The sequence below is a fragment of the Python bivittatus genome, unplaced genomic scaffold (assembly GCF_059951505.1).
Source record: "Python bivittatus isolate LINGU-HERP-01145 unplaced genomic scaffold, Pbiv_v1 ctg000610_np1212, whole genome shotgun sequence".
NCBI classification, from domain to species: domain Eukaryota; kingdom Metazoa; phylum Chordata; class Lepidosauria; order Squamata; family Pythonidae; genus Python; species Python bivittatus.
The window spans coordinates 48,015,160-48,033,293 of NW_028277088.1; the positions used below are offsets into that span (position 1 = coordinate 48,015,160).

General features: G+C 35.7%; 1 protein-coding gene across 3 annotated transcripts in view; it reads right to left on the bottom strand.

Annotated features, from left to right (window-relative positions):
* PDE1C (phosphodiesterase 1C) overlaps positions 1–18,134 on the bottom strand; it is a 238,830-nt gene that overhangs the window by 65,517 nt on the left and 155,179 nt on the right. For all 3 annotated transcript variants that reach the window (XM_088149941.1, XM_088149943.1, XM_088149942.1), the window contains 5 exons: positions 13,110–13,223; positions 11,554–11,736; positions 9,039–9,105; positions 4,906–5,022; positions 22–162 (listed from right to left, as the gene is read on the bottom strand). In XM_088149941.1, coding sequence (XP_088006067.1) covers positions 22–162; positions 4,906–5,022; positions 9,039–9,105; positions 11,554–11,736; positions 13,110–13,223 — 622 coding nt within the window. The remainder of the gene's footprint in view (positions 1–21; positions 163–4,905; positions 5,023–9,038; positions 9,106–11,553; positions 11,737–13,109; positions 13,224–18,134) is intronic.

The following is an 18,134-nucleotide window of genomic DNA, read 5'->3' on the forward strand; positions in this document are numbered from 1 at the left end:
AAAAATAATTTGTCCACTTACCGCAACACCTGTCTTAAAAAGGAGGTAATGAACAGTCTGTGTGACGTCTGCTGCATGCATTAGATTGTGGTACGGATTTTTATACTTGCTATAGCCAACTTCCAGAGCTTCCACAAAGGAGACAAGAGCAGAAATTGGAATCTATACATAAACACAGAAAAGAAGGTATTGTGAAATTGTGAAAAACAACTTTAGCACAATAGATTGTTTTAACGTTAGCAAAATTTTCATCAACACTGTTTCACGTGCTTGGAAATTCTGACATCCTTTGAGGCAAATGCCATCACCCAATGCATCTTCTTAGAGTTATATAATGTGCCCCACATCTCACTAATATTAATAAGTAAAAATTTTTAAAAACCACCTCAGCACTTTCTTTCAAACTTAATTAAGATGTTTAATCTATGGATAACATCTTCAATATAACACTATAGAACTAGTTTTATAAAATTATTTACAGACCACTATCCTGGGTTATGGGAGAGATATGAAACTTATCATCATTATTCAGTTGCTCTAGGTTATGGGTTAACTCATAAGTTTGGAAATGCAGGGTTTTTTTTCTTGCTTGCTTTATAATATGAAAGTTATCACCAATTTTCGCTTTAGCATAGCACTGATTTTAGAATTTCCACTGTATGAAAATAGATGGATTTTCCCCACACTGAACTGTAACATCTAGTCCATCAATTTTGCATAAAAATGTCTCCCATACGACTTGCCTACAATTTTTAGCAGACTGGGCATAATTTGTCTCCTTCTTTGTACTTTTGGAACTTTTTGTGATTTTGCCAATATTAAGTTAAGATTGACTGTTGGGGACCAATATTATTTAATTCATTTACACATACAGTTCATTCATTCAAGATGGCAGCAGAGTTGAGTAAAACCATATCGCTGTTCCATGTCCTTCTTATTTAATTTATACAATTTGGTGCAAATACTTAATTATGACTTTATTCATCAACTAACACAGAAATTCAGAAGAAGACATTAAAAAACTAAGAATCATTATTAAAGCTAAAATGAATATCAAGAATCAAGGTCAAGATATAATAAATAATGAATAACACTGTAGTAAGTTCAGTCCACATTACTAAAAATCTATACTGATTTCTCAAAAGCTATTAACAGTTGCAATACTATTGTCTCACTGATTATGTTTGTAACAAAAAGATTCACTGCATTAATAAAATAAAATTCTATTCTATGCATAGAAAGCCCACATTTTGGATGTTGCACCAATCCACATATTACAATGTCTAAGGATGATTTCCAGTTTGAATTGAATTCTGTTTCAGATTTGTTTTTAAGGTACAAAGTTATTCTGGACATCAAAACATACAGTATTCCCATAACTTGGTTAGCCAGTCTTCCACTGAAGAGATCAGATGACCTTTCCAGTAAGAAGCATATTATATCCTTGTAGGAGTTATATATAAAGCTAATTCAGTATATTTTAAGAGATATATGGACTGGTGAACTTTAATAAGAATATCATAGGTTGAAATAGGAATTTAATTTTAAAGATTTGTTTCATGCCAGTATGAATTATTTTCCAGAATTGTTGAGCTTTATGGCAAGTATAGAAAAATATATCTGACCCCTCCATTACATTTCTGACAATTTTTTGGAAATGAATTATCCATTTTAGCAATAAAACTGGGGCAATGTACTAATGATAAAACTTCTTATACCAATTTTCTCTGAGTATGATGTTTGGAATCAACTAAATGTTCTTCCATTGAGGTGTCCATTGTTGAATCTATTATTGCATTAAAATTCTGGATCCATTTAACCATACAATCTTTGATCTGTTCGGATTCTGAGTTATATTACACTAGCAGTTTATCATCAACAAATGTTCTGAGTTACAACTTATATGATCTTCAAATTCAGTCAAATCTCCCAGTATTCCCCTTTGCTTCTGCAATTCTTTTGATACTGTGCTACATATTTGAAGATACTGAAACTAATCAGGTATAGTAAACCATTGTGAAGTAAGTTTCAAAGGATTTTATCTTCATTTTATTAATAATTAAATTATTACAATCTATAATTAAGTAATAAATTAAATAATAATTAAATCCTACAATCTGAATGAATTGTTAGCTTTCCACTGAACAAATTTCTTGGTACCTTCATAAAAATAAACAATTAATAACAATATGAGAGGAAACAAATCTAGACTGATTTTTTTCTATATTTATCCCAGATAATCAATATATTATTTATTATTGCAAGATCTCTCTTATAGATCTTTATTTCTATTTGTTTCTATTGTTTCTATTTGTGTCAACCCAGAGGTATTTATGCAAACCATCTGAAAGTCCTGCTCTTTCCATAGATGTAGCCAAGGAATAAGGAAGTAGAATCCACTCTAAAATCCACATTAAGCAGCTAGCATGAGAATACAATTTAAAGTTTGGATTAGTTAAACTATCTTGCACTTTTGAGTTCTGTAGAATCTTGAATATAATCCTTGATCTTTTATTGGACCATATCTGCCAATCACTTAATCTTGTTTTCAGTATATATTGAAATCATTTGAAAAAAGAAAATTAAGTCTTGATAAAATATTCATTTTGATGGCTGAAATTCTACCTAGCCAAGACAGATTTAATTTATCACATCTGGAGAAATTTATACTGTTATACTTTTCCAATATGATAAGTAATTATTTTTAAATAAATTCCAGATATGTTTTTCATGTAAATTCCTAAATATTTAACCTTTTCTATAGTAAAGTTAAACTCTGATACAAAGTAGAGATACTGCTTTTCTTCCTCTACCAAATTTCATGTCAACATTTGAGTTTTTTAACTGGACACAAGACCATATTGCTGTATACCTTCAACTAATAGTATTAAGTAAACTTTCAGTTGTGGAATTGTAAATACAATATCATCAACATATAATTTCAATTCATGCCCTTGAGTTAATTTAACTCCTGATGTTTTAACTTCATAATGTATTTTCATTGATAATGGTTCTAATGCCAATAAAAATAAAAATAAAGAAGGGTAAAAGGGGCAATCTTGTGGGGGGTTTTTCCCCTTCCGCTTAGTACATTGTTGTGCACTTCTTCACATTGTAGTTGTTAAATCAATTTTGTAACTCTCCTAGAAATTGTAATTGATTCATTGTAGCTGTTAAATCAATGATACTTTCCAGGAGAGTCGCAAATTTCTGCTCAATTACCATTGCAGACAGAGGCAGTATTGTATTCTTTTGCTTTATAGAGTAATATGGACATTATTACATGAAGTTTTTCTTTCATTATTTAAGGTCCGGATTCTGTAGAGATATACTGTACTCTACTGTCCATAAATAAATAAATAAAGGCTGAATTCTTATATTTATATAAATACATAGACACACTAATAGAGAATTGAATGGATTTGGAGGGAGAGGATAAACAGTCACGAACAAGGATTAAATTCTTCACCTAGGATGCTTATAGCAGCACTTGTCTGGGATCTTTGAAAAAGGGAAGCTTATTCTCCTTTACTTCCTGGAATGGCTATGTTGGACCCACATAACACTTTGTCTCCCAAAACGCAGGTAGTTTAATGGAGCAACCACTTGTGCTATTTAATCCTATTTATATGATTGTAGCTTTTGCACTTCCCCATTAGAGAACATCCAGTAGTTCTGTTGAAAATGAGATATCAGTACAGAGAATGACAGGTGAAAGATTGCACTCCCTATTCCCTCCCAATCATCATCACATTCAAAGCCGTGCCATTAAAAATGGAAGCTCATTAGCATGATGGACGGCTCAGCTTCAGAAGAGTCTGAAATGGAATAAGCGCTCAAGATACCCTGTATGAATACCAGTTTCAGGGGGAGCCTAGCAATCAGGCATTAGAGGCTGACATGGCCAAGGAATATACAAGTCTGCCCGAGGCAGAAAAAGGTGAGGAATTGGATCCAGGACCTCTTCCCAGCCCTAGAGCACATAAGGCTGAGCACAGAGCAGAACAGAGAAGGCTTCTTGTGCAGCCAGGGCATTCCTGCCCTTGATTGACTGCATATGGTGCAGGCCTCATTTCAGACCTGTCACTGCCCAGCAGTTCTCTATTGTAAAGAACTGCTCCACTTGCTGGAACTCTGTGCATTTCCCTCCTGAACCTGCTGCCTGTGGAAACTCTGCTCCTCGGGACTTGGAACTTGGACCAACAACCCATGTTCAGACTCTTGGCCTTCTGGACTATAGCCCACCCCCCACTTTGGACTTTGGCCATTTGTGAAGGACAGGAAGGCCTGGCGTGATATGGTTCATGGGGTCACGAAAAGTCGGACACAACTTAACGACTGAACAACAACAACAAACCTCTTTGGAAACAAGCTGTTGAAACAAACAAAGGGATTGGGACTTTGCTGCTCTATGCGTGTGTTTGCACACATGCCCTGCCTCTATTTATTAAATCCTAAGTAAAGCTCCTTGCAACTACTCCTCAGAGTGTGTTCATGTCTGGCCCACAAATAGAATTTGAAGACAGAATGGAGGAGAAATAAGCCACAATAAGCTGGATAGCAATAGGAAGCAAAGAATATTGAAAATCATAAATTCAGAAAGTATGATGTAGGTAGGCCATAATATCTGGAATATTAATGGTGGGAAGTTTTCCTTTGGAGAAGCCTTTTAATGCTACTAATTTCATTCCATATACAATGGAATCATGGATTTCTGAAATTGGCCAGCTCTAGTTAATTGCAATATTAAGAACGTTCTAAGTAAATCAGGGGACAAGTGTGTTGTAATCAGCAGCCAAAATACAAAACAACAATGACAAAAGAAAATCAGAAATATAAATTATTGATATGTCGTTTTCAATAATCTATGGAATAGGAGAAAGGAAAAGGTACAGGACTACTGACCTTGAAACGGCTGATCAAATCATAGCGTGTGAGCAGTTCATAGAAAATAAATTTCAGTGCATGATCCCCACTGGCATCATTTAATGCAAATACATCAAATGACCACTTGTCTACATTCTGTGTGAAGGGAAAAAAAGGCATTAGTATATTCTCTTTACCATCTGCACAAAAGAACACACACACACACACACACACCCTTCAGGAAGTTCAAGGTATGATATTTACTATTTATTTCTGATTACTTTAATATAAAATAGATAATGTGCTCTGAGTTTGACGTGATAGAATTCTGGTAATTTTAAGTACTCCACTTACACTCAGAGTTGGAGTTGTTGATTCCCCCTCCACACACACACACACACACATTTATGTTAATTACAGAGTTCTGTTTTGATTCTGATAAAGCCAGAAATTCATCTATTTGTGTTTCAGAATTTGCTACTTTGAAGAACTTGCATCACGTACTGTTGTGGCTTGTTATGGATGCCACTGGATGCCACGCTCAAGCCAGAAGAGCAGGCAGAATTTATGATCCAAAAATTCATAATCATAAATCCCCCCACCCATACTTTTCTATACCTCTCATCTGCAAGAATATTTAAGCGATTCTCTGTCCACGGCGGGGTGTGGGTAGAGGGAAAACAGCAGATAGACAAATACAGATACCCTATGACTGCTTATTCTAACATGGTGCTCAGTCACTGCAATGTTCCAACTACAATCCAGGATTTCCTTTTGGTTTTAATGTTTTGAAGTATTTTTAATTTTTTGTTCATTTTTATTTAATTTGTTGCATGCTGCCTGGATGGTTATGTAGCAGAAATACAACATAGAAGTAAGAAAGAAACACATTTTTTACTGTTTAATTATTAAATATATAATAATAACTATTGCTTATGCCAACCTATGTTAATGTTATGTTAATACCAAAGACTGGTTTGAATCTTTGTTCTATGTTTTTAATCCATATGAAGAAAAGTATATAAATGTAAGAAACATTGACAAGAAGATACCCTATTGAATTACAAATTACAAGGAAAGTTACAATTTCATTTAACATTACTCATATCATATATTTGATTACATTATGAATGAATATCCCAAATGTAATCTGGCTGTAATATTTCCTGTTGTGTTTTCAGATTAAGTGGAAATACCAAGCAATCAGAAAAGCAATACAGTAGGAAGGACCCATGCTGTCATGGTATCTATCACCTAATATTTTCAAATAATGCTTTGAAAATAGAAGTAAATACCATCATTGTACTCTAAAATGCCCTTATTCAGCTTCACCGATGTGTAAGTAGAAGAAGCATAGTGGTAGGTGAAAAAAATGGTCTGAGATGATAGCTTTTGATTCTCTGTAATGTTAACATTGGGAAATGGGACGGTCCACAACATGCTGAGTTAGAATTTTCCTAATTCATATTCAGATAAGCTGAGCTCTAAGTACCCTGAGTGATCATTCAGTTAACATTTAAACTGCAAACTATCAGCCACTGGCTCTATTTAAATTTTATTCATTTCAAGATTTATTTGTAATGGGCCAGCTTTAGGTTTGAGGGATCTCTTGGTAAAGTGATCTTTGGAAATTCTTTTTGGATAGCTGTCATGACTGTCAGTTTAACAATAGGTGTTTAATTTTTATTTACTTATGAGTACCTACTTTGGAATAAGCAAATACCATATTCAATATTACTGTGTTTAGAATTGATTGATCAAATGAATTCAGAACAGTCCTAAAGATATCTATATCACTGTAATCACAGCCCTAATCTCTAGCATTCTAAGATTTTTATCTAGAAATAAACCTGGGTCTTCCCATATAAATTGCTCTAAATAAAACTGTAATGGTGGAAAAGACTCATGTCAGTAATAAGGCCCAAGTGTGAGTCTATCTCCCTATAAAGTCTAGGCAGGGAATATTTTAATAGAGGTACATAAATTAAATTGTTATCTTGCCTTTTCTCCAAGAAGCCCTTTTCTTTACCTTAAAACACCCCTGTGAGGAACATTAAGGTACAAGATTGCTGGCTTTTCTCCCATAAATCATCTGCTTTTTTCTTTTCTTTTTTAGTGAAAGCATAACTCAATCTACTTAAACATGAGAACACATTTAATAACTAGCTTAGCTATCCCTTATCTTCAGTATGAAAAAAGTATCAGGGCTTTCAGTTCCTTTATCTCCAGACAAAGAATTCACAAAAACTCTAAGGGAAATATCTGAAAATTTGACTTCATGTTGGCATTTGCCATTTTATTTTGCAGCTAATCATGGACAGTGAGCCTACATGTCTGTAATAACGCATAAAAGATTTAAATTTCCAGATTGGAATCTTCTGGTGCTATGTTCAGCCTCTACTGCAGATTAGTTCCTATTTCCCCAAGGTATTCTAATTATGGAAAACAAGATGACTGACTTTCATACATGCATATGTATGATTTGACTCCAGCTGTGAAAGAAGACAAAAGGACAATTCTTCACAGGCCATTTGTAAATAGTAAAGTTGTCTTAGCCTAAAATCTAATAAGAATATTTTCACAGGGAGTTAATTTCAGACCAAAGTCTGGGGAGAAATAATTTGAATGTGTGTTGAGTATGGGTACAGGCATCCACATATACACACACTTTATGACGTCAACCAGACTCAAAAGGTAAGGCAAGAATTTCAGAGTCTGGTACAAGGATGTCATTTGATTACAGTTGATACAAAAAATATTTGCATTCAAATCCGCAAAAGAACTGTGTTGGCAGTGTCCATTTCTAGAGCAAGTAGGCATTATGAAGACTTAAAATCTGTGATGCTTCCAGTCTACCATTGACATTTCAAGTGATAAGAACAATAAGCTCTTTTCTTGGACATGCAAATTCATTTATTGATATTTACATTTTCTAGCTTGCTTTTCACTGATAAAACAACGTATAATTTATTATCCTGAACATATAGTTCAGTTCTAATTAAGCCAAATAAGAAAAAGAAAAAATGAAAAAGTTAACTTCCTCTAACAGGAAAATTGTCTCTAATGAGCAGGGCTTTTTTTTTTTTTTCATAGTAAGGAAATTTTTACATCCAACTGGATAAGTGCAATTCTGCTAATACAGGTTACACTGATATTCATTCATATGGATACTTAGAAGTGATTTAAACCAAAATCAGTTGCAAATGTTCCTAAAGCCACATGTGATTTTTAGCAGCTGCCCTACAATTACAGTGAATTCAGGTCACTATGTAAAATAGTAAAATTTCATTTTACTCTTCTATGAGCGAGGGTTTTTCTCAATTCTTTAGGGTTAACACAAGATCTGAAGGATCGCTCCATGGAACTCCCTCTGTATACAGATTCACTGACAAATGTAGCTGACCGAAGATACCAGCCATAGGAAAGATGGGTTGCAAGTTTAATTCCCTTATGTAGAAAAAGAATGTACTGAAATCAAGGATTCAGGCCTGATCCACATTTGCTAATGTCAACAGTTGTGAGCTGAAACAGTAGTTGAATGGGAATTCTTCCACTCCATTTGCCGACTCAAATAATGTTTTATATCTCCATGTAAATGCCTGCAAGTGCATACAAAGTTTCAGTTCATTTTGAGGAGAAAGAACTACTAAAAGGTTGCAATTGCACTGATATGCACATGAAAGAAGACTCTCTTACACCTGAGATCTAGTTGATTGCAAAGCAACACACACTGTTCCTTCGCTGCACAAAACTGTCACCGCTGGTAGAGTGCTTATGCTCAAGTAAATATGCATATGTAAGATAATGACAGTTTCATAATATATTTGTTAAGGTAAATTATCATAGGGTGCAAGGGGGGACTTTTGACAAAATTTACATAATGATGCACTCTGTCCCTTATGTACTTACGTGCAATATTATGGCACAAGTACAAAAGGGCAGAGCTTGTATTGAGAGGTCACAATGCACATTTCTTCATTTTGGCAACACCAAGGTTAGGAATAGATGGCTATGATGATCAAATATATTGTTTATATTTTTTTTCTTTAAACAGATTCCATCGAATATGAGAATTAAACTTTAGAGAAAACAAAAAGTATACTGCAGAAACCCAGTCAAGACCATAATGTTGTTATAGTATTTTATAAGAGAAAATGGCTCATTGGCATTACCTTTAGCACTGCAATTACAGCTGGGGGGTAGCTAAGTCCAACCATATTGGATGTACGCCTGTACATTCTAGCATGATAAAAATAATGTTATAAGTGTAAGAAATGACAATTAAAGCATAACTAAGTTCTTTACAGTGGATATGACTCATCAATTGCCTTTCTTTGTTTATTCCCCCTTTTGCTTCTTTTTTTCATAATTTTTATTAAAGATTTTAGTTACAGTTGCAAAAATGAATACAAACTAAACTCAGAAAAAGAAATAGAAAGAATAAAGAGTGCAAAGAAATAAAAAGGAAAAAAGAAAAAGAAGAAAGTAAGAGAAAAAAGAAAAAGAAAAAGAAAAGAAAGAATGTGAAGAAGTGACTTCCAATCTTCATCACAACAAGTAAAGGCAAATTTGATAGCTCTTGACCCCCTATAAGGTTACAAACAAGTATCTCTTCTTCCCATAACCCATCCCTTATCTATATGCAAATCCATAAAATATCTTTTCAGTTTCTATGACAAATAGAATTTATTTCTATTGACAAATAGCTTCCATTCAGACCTAGTGTTTCTACAAAAGTGCACTTTGCATATTAGGTGTCATATGTTATGGTATGATGAACATACAATTTACTTAAGGTGCACATGGTGTACCAATGTAAGACTACCCTTGGCGTCTATCAGGTTCTCTGCCCCTTCTTAATCTGGATCGGCTGGTGGGCTGCAAAGAGAAGTGCCAGCAGCCAGTGTCATGCTGGTTGGCAAGAATAATTCTGGGGCCTAAAAATGGCATTCTTGGGAAATAATAATAGGGTGGCTACAGTTCAATGGTTGGTTCATTTTTATGTTGCTAGAACAATAGAAAAGGGTCCAAAGGAATTACAGCAGGTGGTAGGGGATGTTTTGCCTTTGCTAAATGTATAGTTTGTCATTTTTCTCATATGTGTGTGTTACTGTGCTTATTTTAGTGTCATGCAATAGATGTGGGACTGGCCAAATCTTCCATGGCACCCTTGTTGTGAATGAGAAAGGCTTATCCCTCATGGCAACCATTTAAAAGGCCTCATCTGAAGATTTCAAATGGGCTTGACAGCCTTCCAAATTTGAGGGCTTCTGATGGAAAGGAGGCAGGGAGGCAGGGAGGCAGGGAGGCAGGGAGGCAGGGAGGCAGGGAGGCAGGGAAGGAAGGAAGGAAGGAAGGAAGGAAGGAAGGAAGGAAGGAAGGAAGGAAGGAAGGAAGGAAGGAAGGAAGGAAGGAAGGAAGGAAGGAAGGAAGGAAGGAAGGAAGGGCATCTTATATGTACTATTGCATTGTAATTATTGCATTCATTGTACATGTTTATTTGAATCTGCAAAATGATCCTGAAAAATTGTACAAGATCCCTTTGATTATGAGTGTGCAGAATGAACCTAAGACTGCACAGAACTAGAAGATGATAAAGATAGATAGAGATACAGATACAGATACAGATACAGATATTCTTCTAAGCAACTCACTGTCATTGTGGCCATGGCAGGAAAACTGTTGAGCTCTAATAGCTTTTGTGTCTTCAGATATGTCTGGATCAACCATTTTCTTTTCCCTTGAATGCAAGGTGTAATGTTCCACCAACATTAACTAACATTAATTATGCATTCAATCTACAATCTCCATTCGGGACTGACTGAACTGTACATCTTATAGCTGAAATATCCAAACTAATTTTGGGATGTTATTGTAAGATCTTGCCTGATGAAGAATTCTAGATAATTTGAAAGCTTGCACATTCTGCTGTGACATTTTATTGGTCCTAATAAAGGTATTATCCTGCAGTGAATTTTGAATTTCTTTTCAACCTGGACCAATACAGCTATGATTGCTTTCTATAGCCCTCACAAAAAACAAAATATTATTTGTTATAATTTCCTTTTTTCTTTTCCAAGGCCTCATAAAACAATGGATTTGATTCAAATTTAAACCAACAGTGGCCTATTGAAATCAATGAGACTTAAATTATTATCTTAAATCTGATTCATTTTAATGGATCCACTTTAAATAAGTTTAAGTCTCAATTTAATTTATTATAAATGAAAAATAGTTGCAATATATCTGTATTTGGCCATGGTATGTGGCCATGATTTTGCTCATGGTTATTTTAATTTTGTAGATCATAAGAAAGAGAGCCAGTTTGGTGTAGTGGTTAAGGCATTAGGCTAGAAATTGGGAGACCATGAATTCCAGTCCCACCTTAGGCATGAAGCTAGCTGGGTGACCTTGGGCCAGTCACACTCTCTCAGCCCTAGGAATGAGGTAATGGCAAACCACTCCTGAAATCTTGCCAAGAAAACAAGGACTTGTCCAGGCAGTTGCCAGGAATCAACACTGACTTGAAGGCACAACTCATCATCAGATCATAAGAACTTACAATAATTGTTCTCAGTGTCCATTCCCAATTTAGCCTGGTTTTCTTCCTCAAAACAAAAACTATGTCAAATAGCCTTTATTCAAGGTTAAAGATAAAATCTGCAGTCTCTGCCCACTGTCTGTTACCTCTCCACAAATATTCCGGCCTGAACTGCATGGACAATGCTTCTGAACCGTGGCTTTTCCTCAGTTCTTCTGAGCATCATCCCCATCTGTCGGGTGAAGGTAGAAGCCAGCCAATCCCGTACCTCTGAAGGCACAGAATCAGACTGGATATCACTGAGCTCATCTTCTGTGTCCAACAGGCGCCTGGGAGAGGACAGAGGAAAAATGTTAAGCAATAGTTACCTTGGAACAACATTCTTCCAGTTGTCAGACATGCAGAACCCAAAATTAAATCTGTTGGTTGGGTGAGTTTTGTTTTATTTTATTTTATTTTATTTTATTTTATTGTGCAAAGGGGGTAAATTTAATGAAAAATATTACTGACGTTGTGTTTTCTCTATGAACAACAACAGCAGAGTGCAAAGTACCATGCTTCTAGAAGACAGAACAATCACATAATGCTGCATTATTTTTTTTAGTGTTATTCATGATTAAAACTGCAATATATCCAGGACAAAACTGCACATTTCTACTTAGTTAGCATGTTTTCAAAAGCAAGCTGTTCAGCCAAAATGCTTGTCCAATGTTTGTTCCATTCTTTTGCCATTTCAAAAGCTCAAGATAAGTTATTCTACAGTAGAGAGATTTCCACAAGCTGAAAGGAAGGCAAAAGAAAACATGAAGCTCACGCTTGTGCCAGTAGCAACTTCTCAGTACTTAAAGAATAAAATCTTTTATTCCAAATTCTTCTATACTTTTTCTAAGTCTTTCAAGGCTTCTATAAAAGCAGACATAAACACTGAACTGGAATGCTCTCCCTAAGGATTGCCTTTGGCCTCCCCTTCTCAGTACTAGGTAAAAACACATCTTCTTCATCAATATTTGAATTGATAAATGATATTAGTGATAATAATTTTATTTATTACATTTGTATACCACCATAAGCTGATGGATTTGTATGCTGCCACAATGTGCACAGAGTCCTAGTAGTTAATAAACTATAATGGTGATACATAACTTAAAATGTCCATGGTAATCATTAACACATCCTTGGTATACAAAACAATAAATATTATTATCATTTCTTGAATTATCATACAAACAGAAAAGAGGAGTATAAATTGAATGATAATTTAAAAAATAAAATAAAAGGTGGCTAAACTGTCAGGAAGTAGGCAAATGTTTTAAATAATTCTGAACTAAATGCATCCTCCCGGCCTTTAAAAAATATAGAAGAAATTCAGTTCAGCCTTGTGCTTTGTGGATGGGGCCAAGTAGATAAGGTTTCATTTATGTATTTTTAATATATCACTTCCATCTCATAAAAAATGAGAATAGGTAGGAGAAAGTGTATGATGGAACCTTGGCATAATGCTACTGGAACAGTGCTTTTTCATTTCTTAAGATAACATGTTTACTGATTGTTCGTGGTATTTCCAGGAACACAGACATGTCATTTTTAATCTTATTAGAAGCAAAATGATTTTCATATGTATGTAATATTCCTTTCACCTTAAAAACATTATTAGGTCTAAAGTTAAAAACAAAACGTAAGTATACCAAAATAATCATCTCACCTAGTTTCATCAATGTATACGGATTCCAGCACAGTAGCTGCATATTCCAAGTTCTTTTTTAAATCAACAACAGAAGCTTCTCCTCTCTCCAGCTGTTTTACCAAAGATCGTAATCTGTGAGAAGAAAACAAGAATTTGATTCATAGAATTCCTTTTCTCAAATTCTACATAGTGTAAGTGCAACTTAATATCTCCCATAAAATCCTTAACTTCCTTGTAATACACAGTCATACTAATATATGAAGGATACGATACCATATGCAGCACTGGGAGACAGAATCCATAAAAGGTGCTATCTAGGTTATCATAGCAAACCTACTCACATTGTATTGTCTAGGTTAATCAATACTAGTCTGATAGAAGGTTTCTTTTCATAAAAGCATTTTCAAGATGGCTTATAGGGTTATTTAGAATGTGCAGGCATCAGTAATGATCTTAATAGCCAAAGAAACAAAGGAAGAAAAGAAATTGAAAGGACATATTATAAGGCAAAGTTCATTAAAAATATGGAATCCTAAAAACAAGAATAAGCCCGGTGACCTCACCATTAGCTTCACCATTACATGCCTTTTATTTCAGCAAGAAAGATTTCCAGCACTACAGCAAGAAAGATTTAATCATGTATGCCAATATGGCACATCCAGATTCAGAAAATAGATTAAAGACACAGCAAGAACTGCTCATTATAGGTAGGAATTGCTGGAAGAATAAAAAGTTGTTTCCAAAAAGGAGAAGGACCTTGAGAAGTCCTTGGACCTTCCAATAGTTATTCCTTGAAATAGTTATTCAAAACCAAGATCACTTATTAGGACATATATGTTCAAATCATTTTTGAAATATGACATACAGGCGGAACAAATCAGAAATTATATGATAAAATTGTGAGCCAGTTGCTGAGCACCCAAATTGCAATCATGTGACTTACTTACTATAAATCTTACAATATCATAAGTTTTATCAAAAGTTTTAAACCCCATAGAATGAACAGCTGACAAGCCATGTTCTTCCATTCTACTAATATATCCATTCTATAAAGATACTCCTCATGGCAATGATACCAACATGAAAAAGATAGCACTGAATATATCATGGTATTTTTCAAGGACCAAGGAGATGGATCATTGTCTAAACAGGTTTCTTAAAGGAAATCAACCCTGATTGCTCATTGGAAGGATCGATAATGAAGCTCAAGCTCAGATACTTTGGTCACCTAATGCGAAGAGAGATCTCTTTGGAGAAGACCCTGATGCTGGGAAAGATTGAAGGCAAAAGGAGAAGAGGACGGCAGAGGATGAGATGGTTAGATAGCATCACTGAAGCAATGAGCATGAAACTGAGCAAACTCAGGGAGGCAGTGAAGGACAGGAAGGCCTGGCGCAATATGGTTCATGGGGTCACGAAGAGTTGGACACGACTTAACGACTAAACAACAACAACAACTAAACAGGTTACAAATGATTTGTCAAATTACATGTTGTTTGATTTTTTATTGGGACACATCTGCATTGGGAAAGAGCTACACTGAAATAATGTTTTGTTTTCCCCATTTCAAATTTTATGATCAATGTGTCAGCTCTCCTGGCCACAACTCAGCAGTAAACTACAGATCCCTGACTTTACATGGCGTAACTACTAGTCTAGGACTTGGCAGAAACCCACATATACAATAAAAGCATCTTTTATTGCAAACAAGATTGATGCCAAATGAAATAGTTTATTGCCTATTGCCAGTGCAACAGTACAGTCTCTGTCTTATATCCACAGATGTTCAAATCTATTGCTTTTTCTTCCCACTCTTTTCATAAATGAATGGACTCTTTGCTTGATGCTTGGTGGCCTTGAAGCTATGTGATGTTGAATGTTTATATATCTGCCATCTCTGAATTGAGAACCTCTGGCTTTGGCCTTAACTCTCATACAAAAGGGGAGGCAAGAAGAAGAGATAGACTCATTGCTTCAGTTAGAGGGGGGGTGCTTAAATGACAAGAGGGCATGGAAACTGGAAGCTTGCGCCAAAGGCCTAAACAAACAGGAAGAATTGAAGGAAATAAGAGTTATCAGGCAGGAGTTATGTGGGACTGTTTCAAGCAATATAGGACAACAAAGAGAAAAGGGTGGAGGCTTTTGAGGGATTAGGAAATATTCAGATGACAGAAAATGATGTACTTCAAAGAATGAAGATCTCAAGAGATGAGTCCTAATTACAAGGACTGAAAGACTGGGCAAGATCAGGAAGAGATCTGAAGTAAGAATAAGAAGCTTGCACTGGATCTAGAAGCAGACAAGAAGGGGCTTTGTCGTGGCCCTGTGTAAGAATTGTCATCTACGATGCACTAGGACCTCAAGAACTCACAGGTAGAGGAACAGCAAAAGAAACTGTGCCAGAGCTATCCTTGGCAATGTGTAGGGTTTCAGCAGCCAAGACTGACCCAGAGAAGGAGATCCAGGGACTGACAGATGCAGGACTACTCAGCTGAAAAGAAAGGCTTCACAGGGGAAAGGTGAATACGTTTTGTCTCTTGAATAGCACTTCTGGTCTTATATGAAAGACCAGAATTTCACTTGGAAGTAGAATAGTATTTTCATCTGCCATGACATTCTTGATTGCTCATTATTTGGTATTATTCTTGGTACTTTTTCTATGTTGCTTCTCTACTAGATGTACAATAAATATATTGATCACCCTACTAACCTGACCTGCTAACTCACATTGCCTTCATGTTTGCCAAGTTGAACAGGAATCCAAAGTAGCAAAGGTAAGGTTGTGTGCAATATGACCAGAGAAATGAGAGACAAAAATTATTTTGGCAACAGTATGCTGGATAGATGTCACATTTGTGGCAGTTTTTTTTAACCAGGCTAGGATCATGCAATATCCTGAATTAATCATAGATTAGGCTGTGAGGATATGGGGAGTTTTGGAAAGAAAAACTTCCATGCAAGAAAAATTGTAAAATTAAATTATACATCTATATAAAATCAAATTATACAACTATTAACCCAGCAAGTGGTTGTTCTGAATAAAGGCAACTTCATGCTGGATATCATTAGGAAAGGAAAGGAAAATAAAACACAGCCTTTATGCAAACCTGTGGTGTCAGAATACTTAGTACAGAGGAACTATGCATTGAGGGGAGAAGTGTTACATATGGTCAGACAATTGCACACAATATGAAGCAAGGATGGGATGAGATTATGCCTGCAAACAATTTATAATATTATCCTTTTGCACCAAGTGGAGGTAAGAAGGTTTTTGTTCCTGCAGGACATGCAGCATTTTGGAGCTCCTTGTTCTGAGCACTTGGATTGTCTTCAAACTGCTTTTGAGGGATTAGGGAGTGGAAGTAGTGGTGGTATGGAAGTGCCATTATGTTTGGAATGGAGAACACAATATCTGATAGACAATCTAAAGAGGCTTAGGCTTTCTGAGGCATGTTATCAGTTTATGCCCCCATAAAACACAAATTGGCACCAAAAACTCTGCTTATTTAATTTTTAAGATACCCCAAAGCAACTAGAAATATGAATGGGTGTTAAAGAAAAAGAATTAGAATGCTAAAGCAATATAAATGGTAGATCCATTCTTTGATCCAGGCCAGTATTTTAAAGTATCATGAATTAATCATAGCTTTTGCCACAGATTATGCTGGCAGGGAAAACAGCTTTGTCAGGAACTGGGCAAGGCTCTGAGCACTCCAAAACAACATAAAATAATGACTTTCTCTCTAAATGCTCACTGCATCTAGAAATCCATGTTGGTTCAATTCCTTCCTGTGTCTTGGAAGATTCACATCTCAACTTGAAGAGGCCCTAAACTGTCTTCTTCCCACACAACCAGCTGCTGTTCCTCAGGAAGAGTTAAACAACAAAAGGATCCAGCAAACTTATCCCTTGTTATTTAATCTTACAGGGAAATATTCCTATTACTAGAGATAGTAGGTATGCAGGTATGATGCTAAACCAGCACTGATAAAGTGGCCCATTAGAGAAATACTTTGTCTCTCACTGATTCCATGAAACTGAACAATTGGAGACATCAAATGGATGGATGGAAGACTTCTTTATATAGTGCACAATGAAACTATTTTAAAACAGTGTGATGATTCTTAGTTTAGATGCTATGAGGACGGAGAGCATAAGGGATAAGGTTGGTGAAGTGGGAGCTAATAGTTCCCAGATTATAAAGAGCAGCATCCCAAGACCATCAAGCAACCAGTTAAGAATTCATTAAGGCAGCATGGCAGAAGGAAGATGCCCCAAGTAAATTCTGAAACACAGCTATATAAAGTTTCTGGTTTCTTTGCATCACAGTGGGCAATCAACCTTTGTGTTTGAGGCTTCGTTATTGTCTGCAGGAAAGATTGTGTTCTAGTCAAGACTTGTCTAGAAGTCTTCTGTGAACTCTAGCAGAGAGCTGAATTAATGAGACATGATTTCTGTTCAGCCTGGATATGAAGCCTGAAGATGCCTTTAAAGGGAATCATATTAACTATGCTGCTGTCAGTGGCTATTAGTCAGAATTCTATTACCTTCAGTGTTAAAGGCTATATGCTCTTGATATTAGTTGATGGATCAGAGATAAAACTGCCACAACCATCTTATTTTCTTCTTTTATTTATTTATTTAGAGAACTTATATGACCACCTGGGAAGCTAATAACAATTTACAAAAAATATATAATATAACCTCAACAAACAAATACAAACTAAATTAAAAATAACCATAATACAATATCCAGGCACCATAACAAACGTAACCACATTATATCTGTACTGGATTCAACTAACATACCGGTCCAACACGTGGGGGAAAAGCCAGCTCTTCACAGCCTTCTGGAAGCCCAGGAAGATTGGGCATTTGGACCCTCCAGATCTTGGTGGAGAAGCTGTTCCATAAAGCAGGCACCATGACAGAGAAGCCATGTCTCCTAGTTCCCTCCAGATGACCTTGTTTAATAGAGAGGAACTGGAGATGCCCGCCCTGTTGGATCTAGTGGGATGGACAGAAACCCTCTGGGACAGGTGG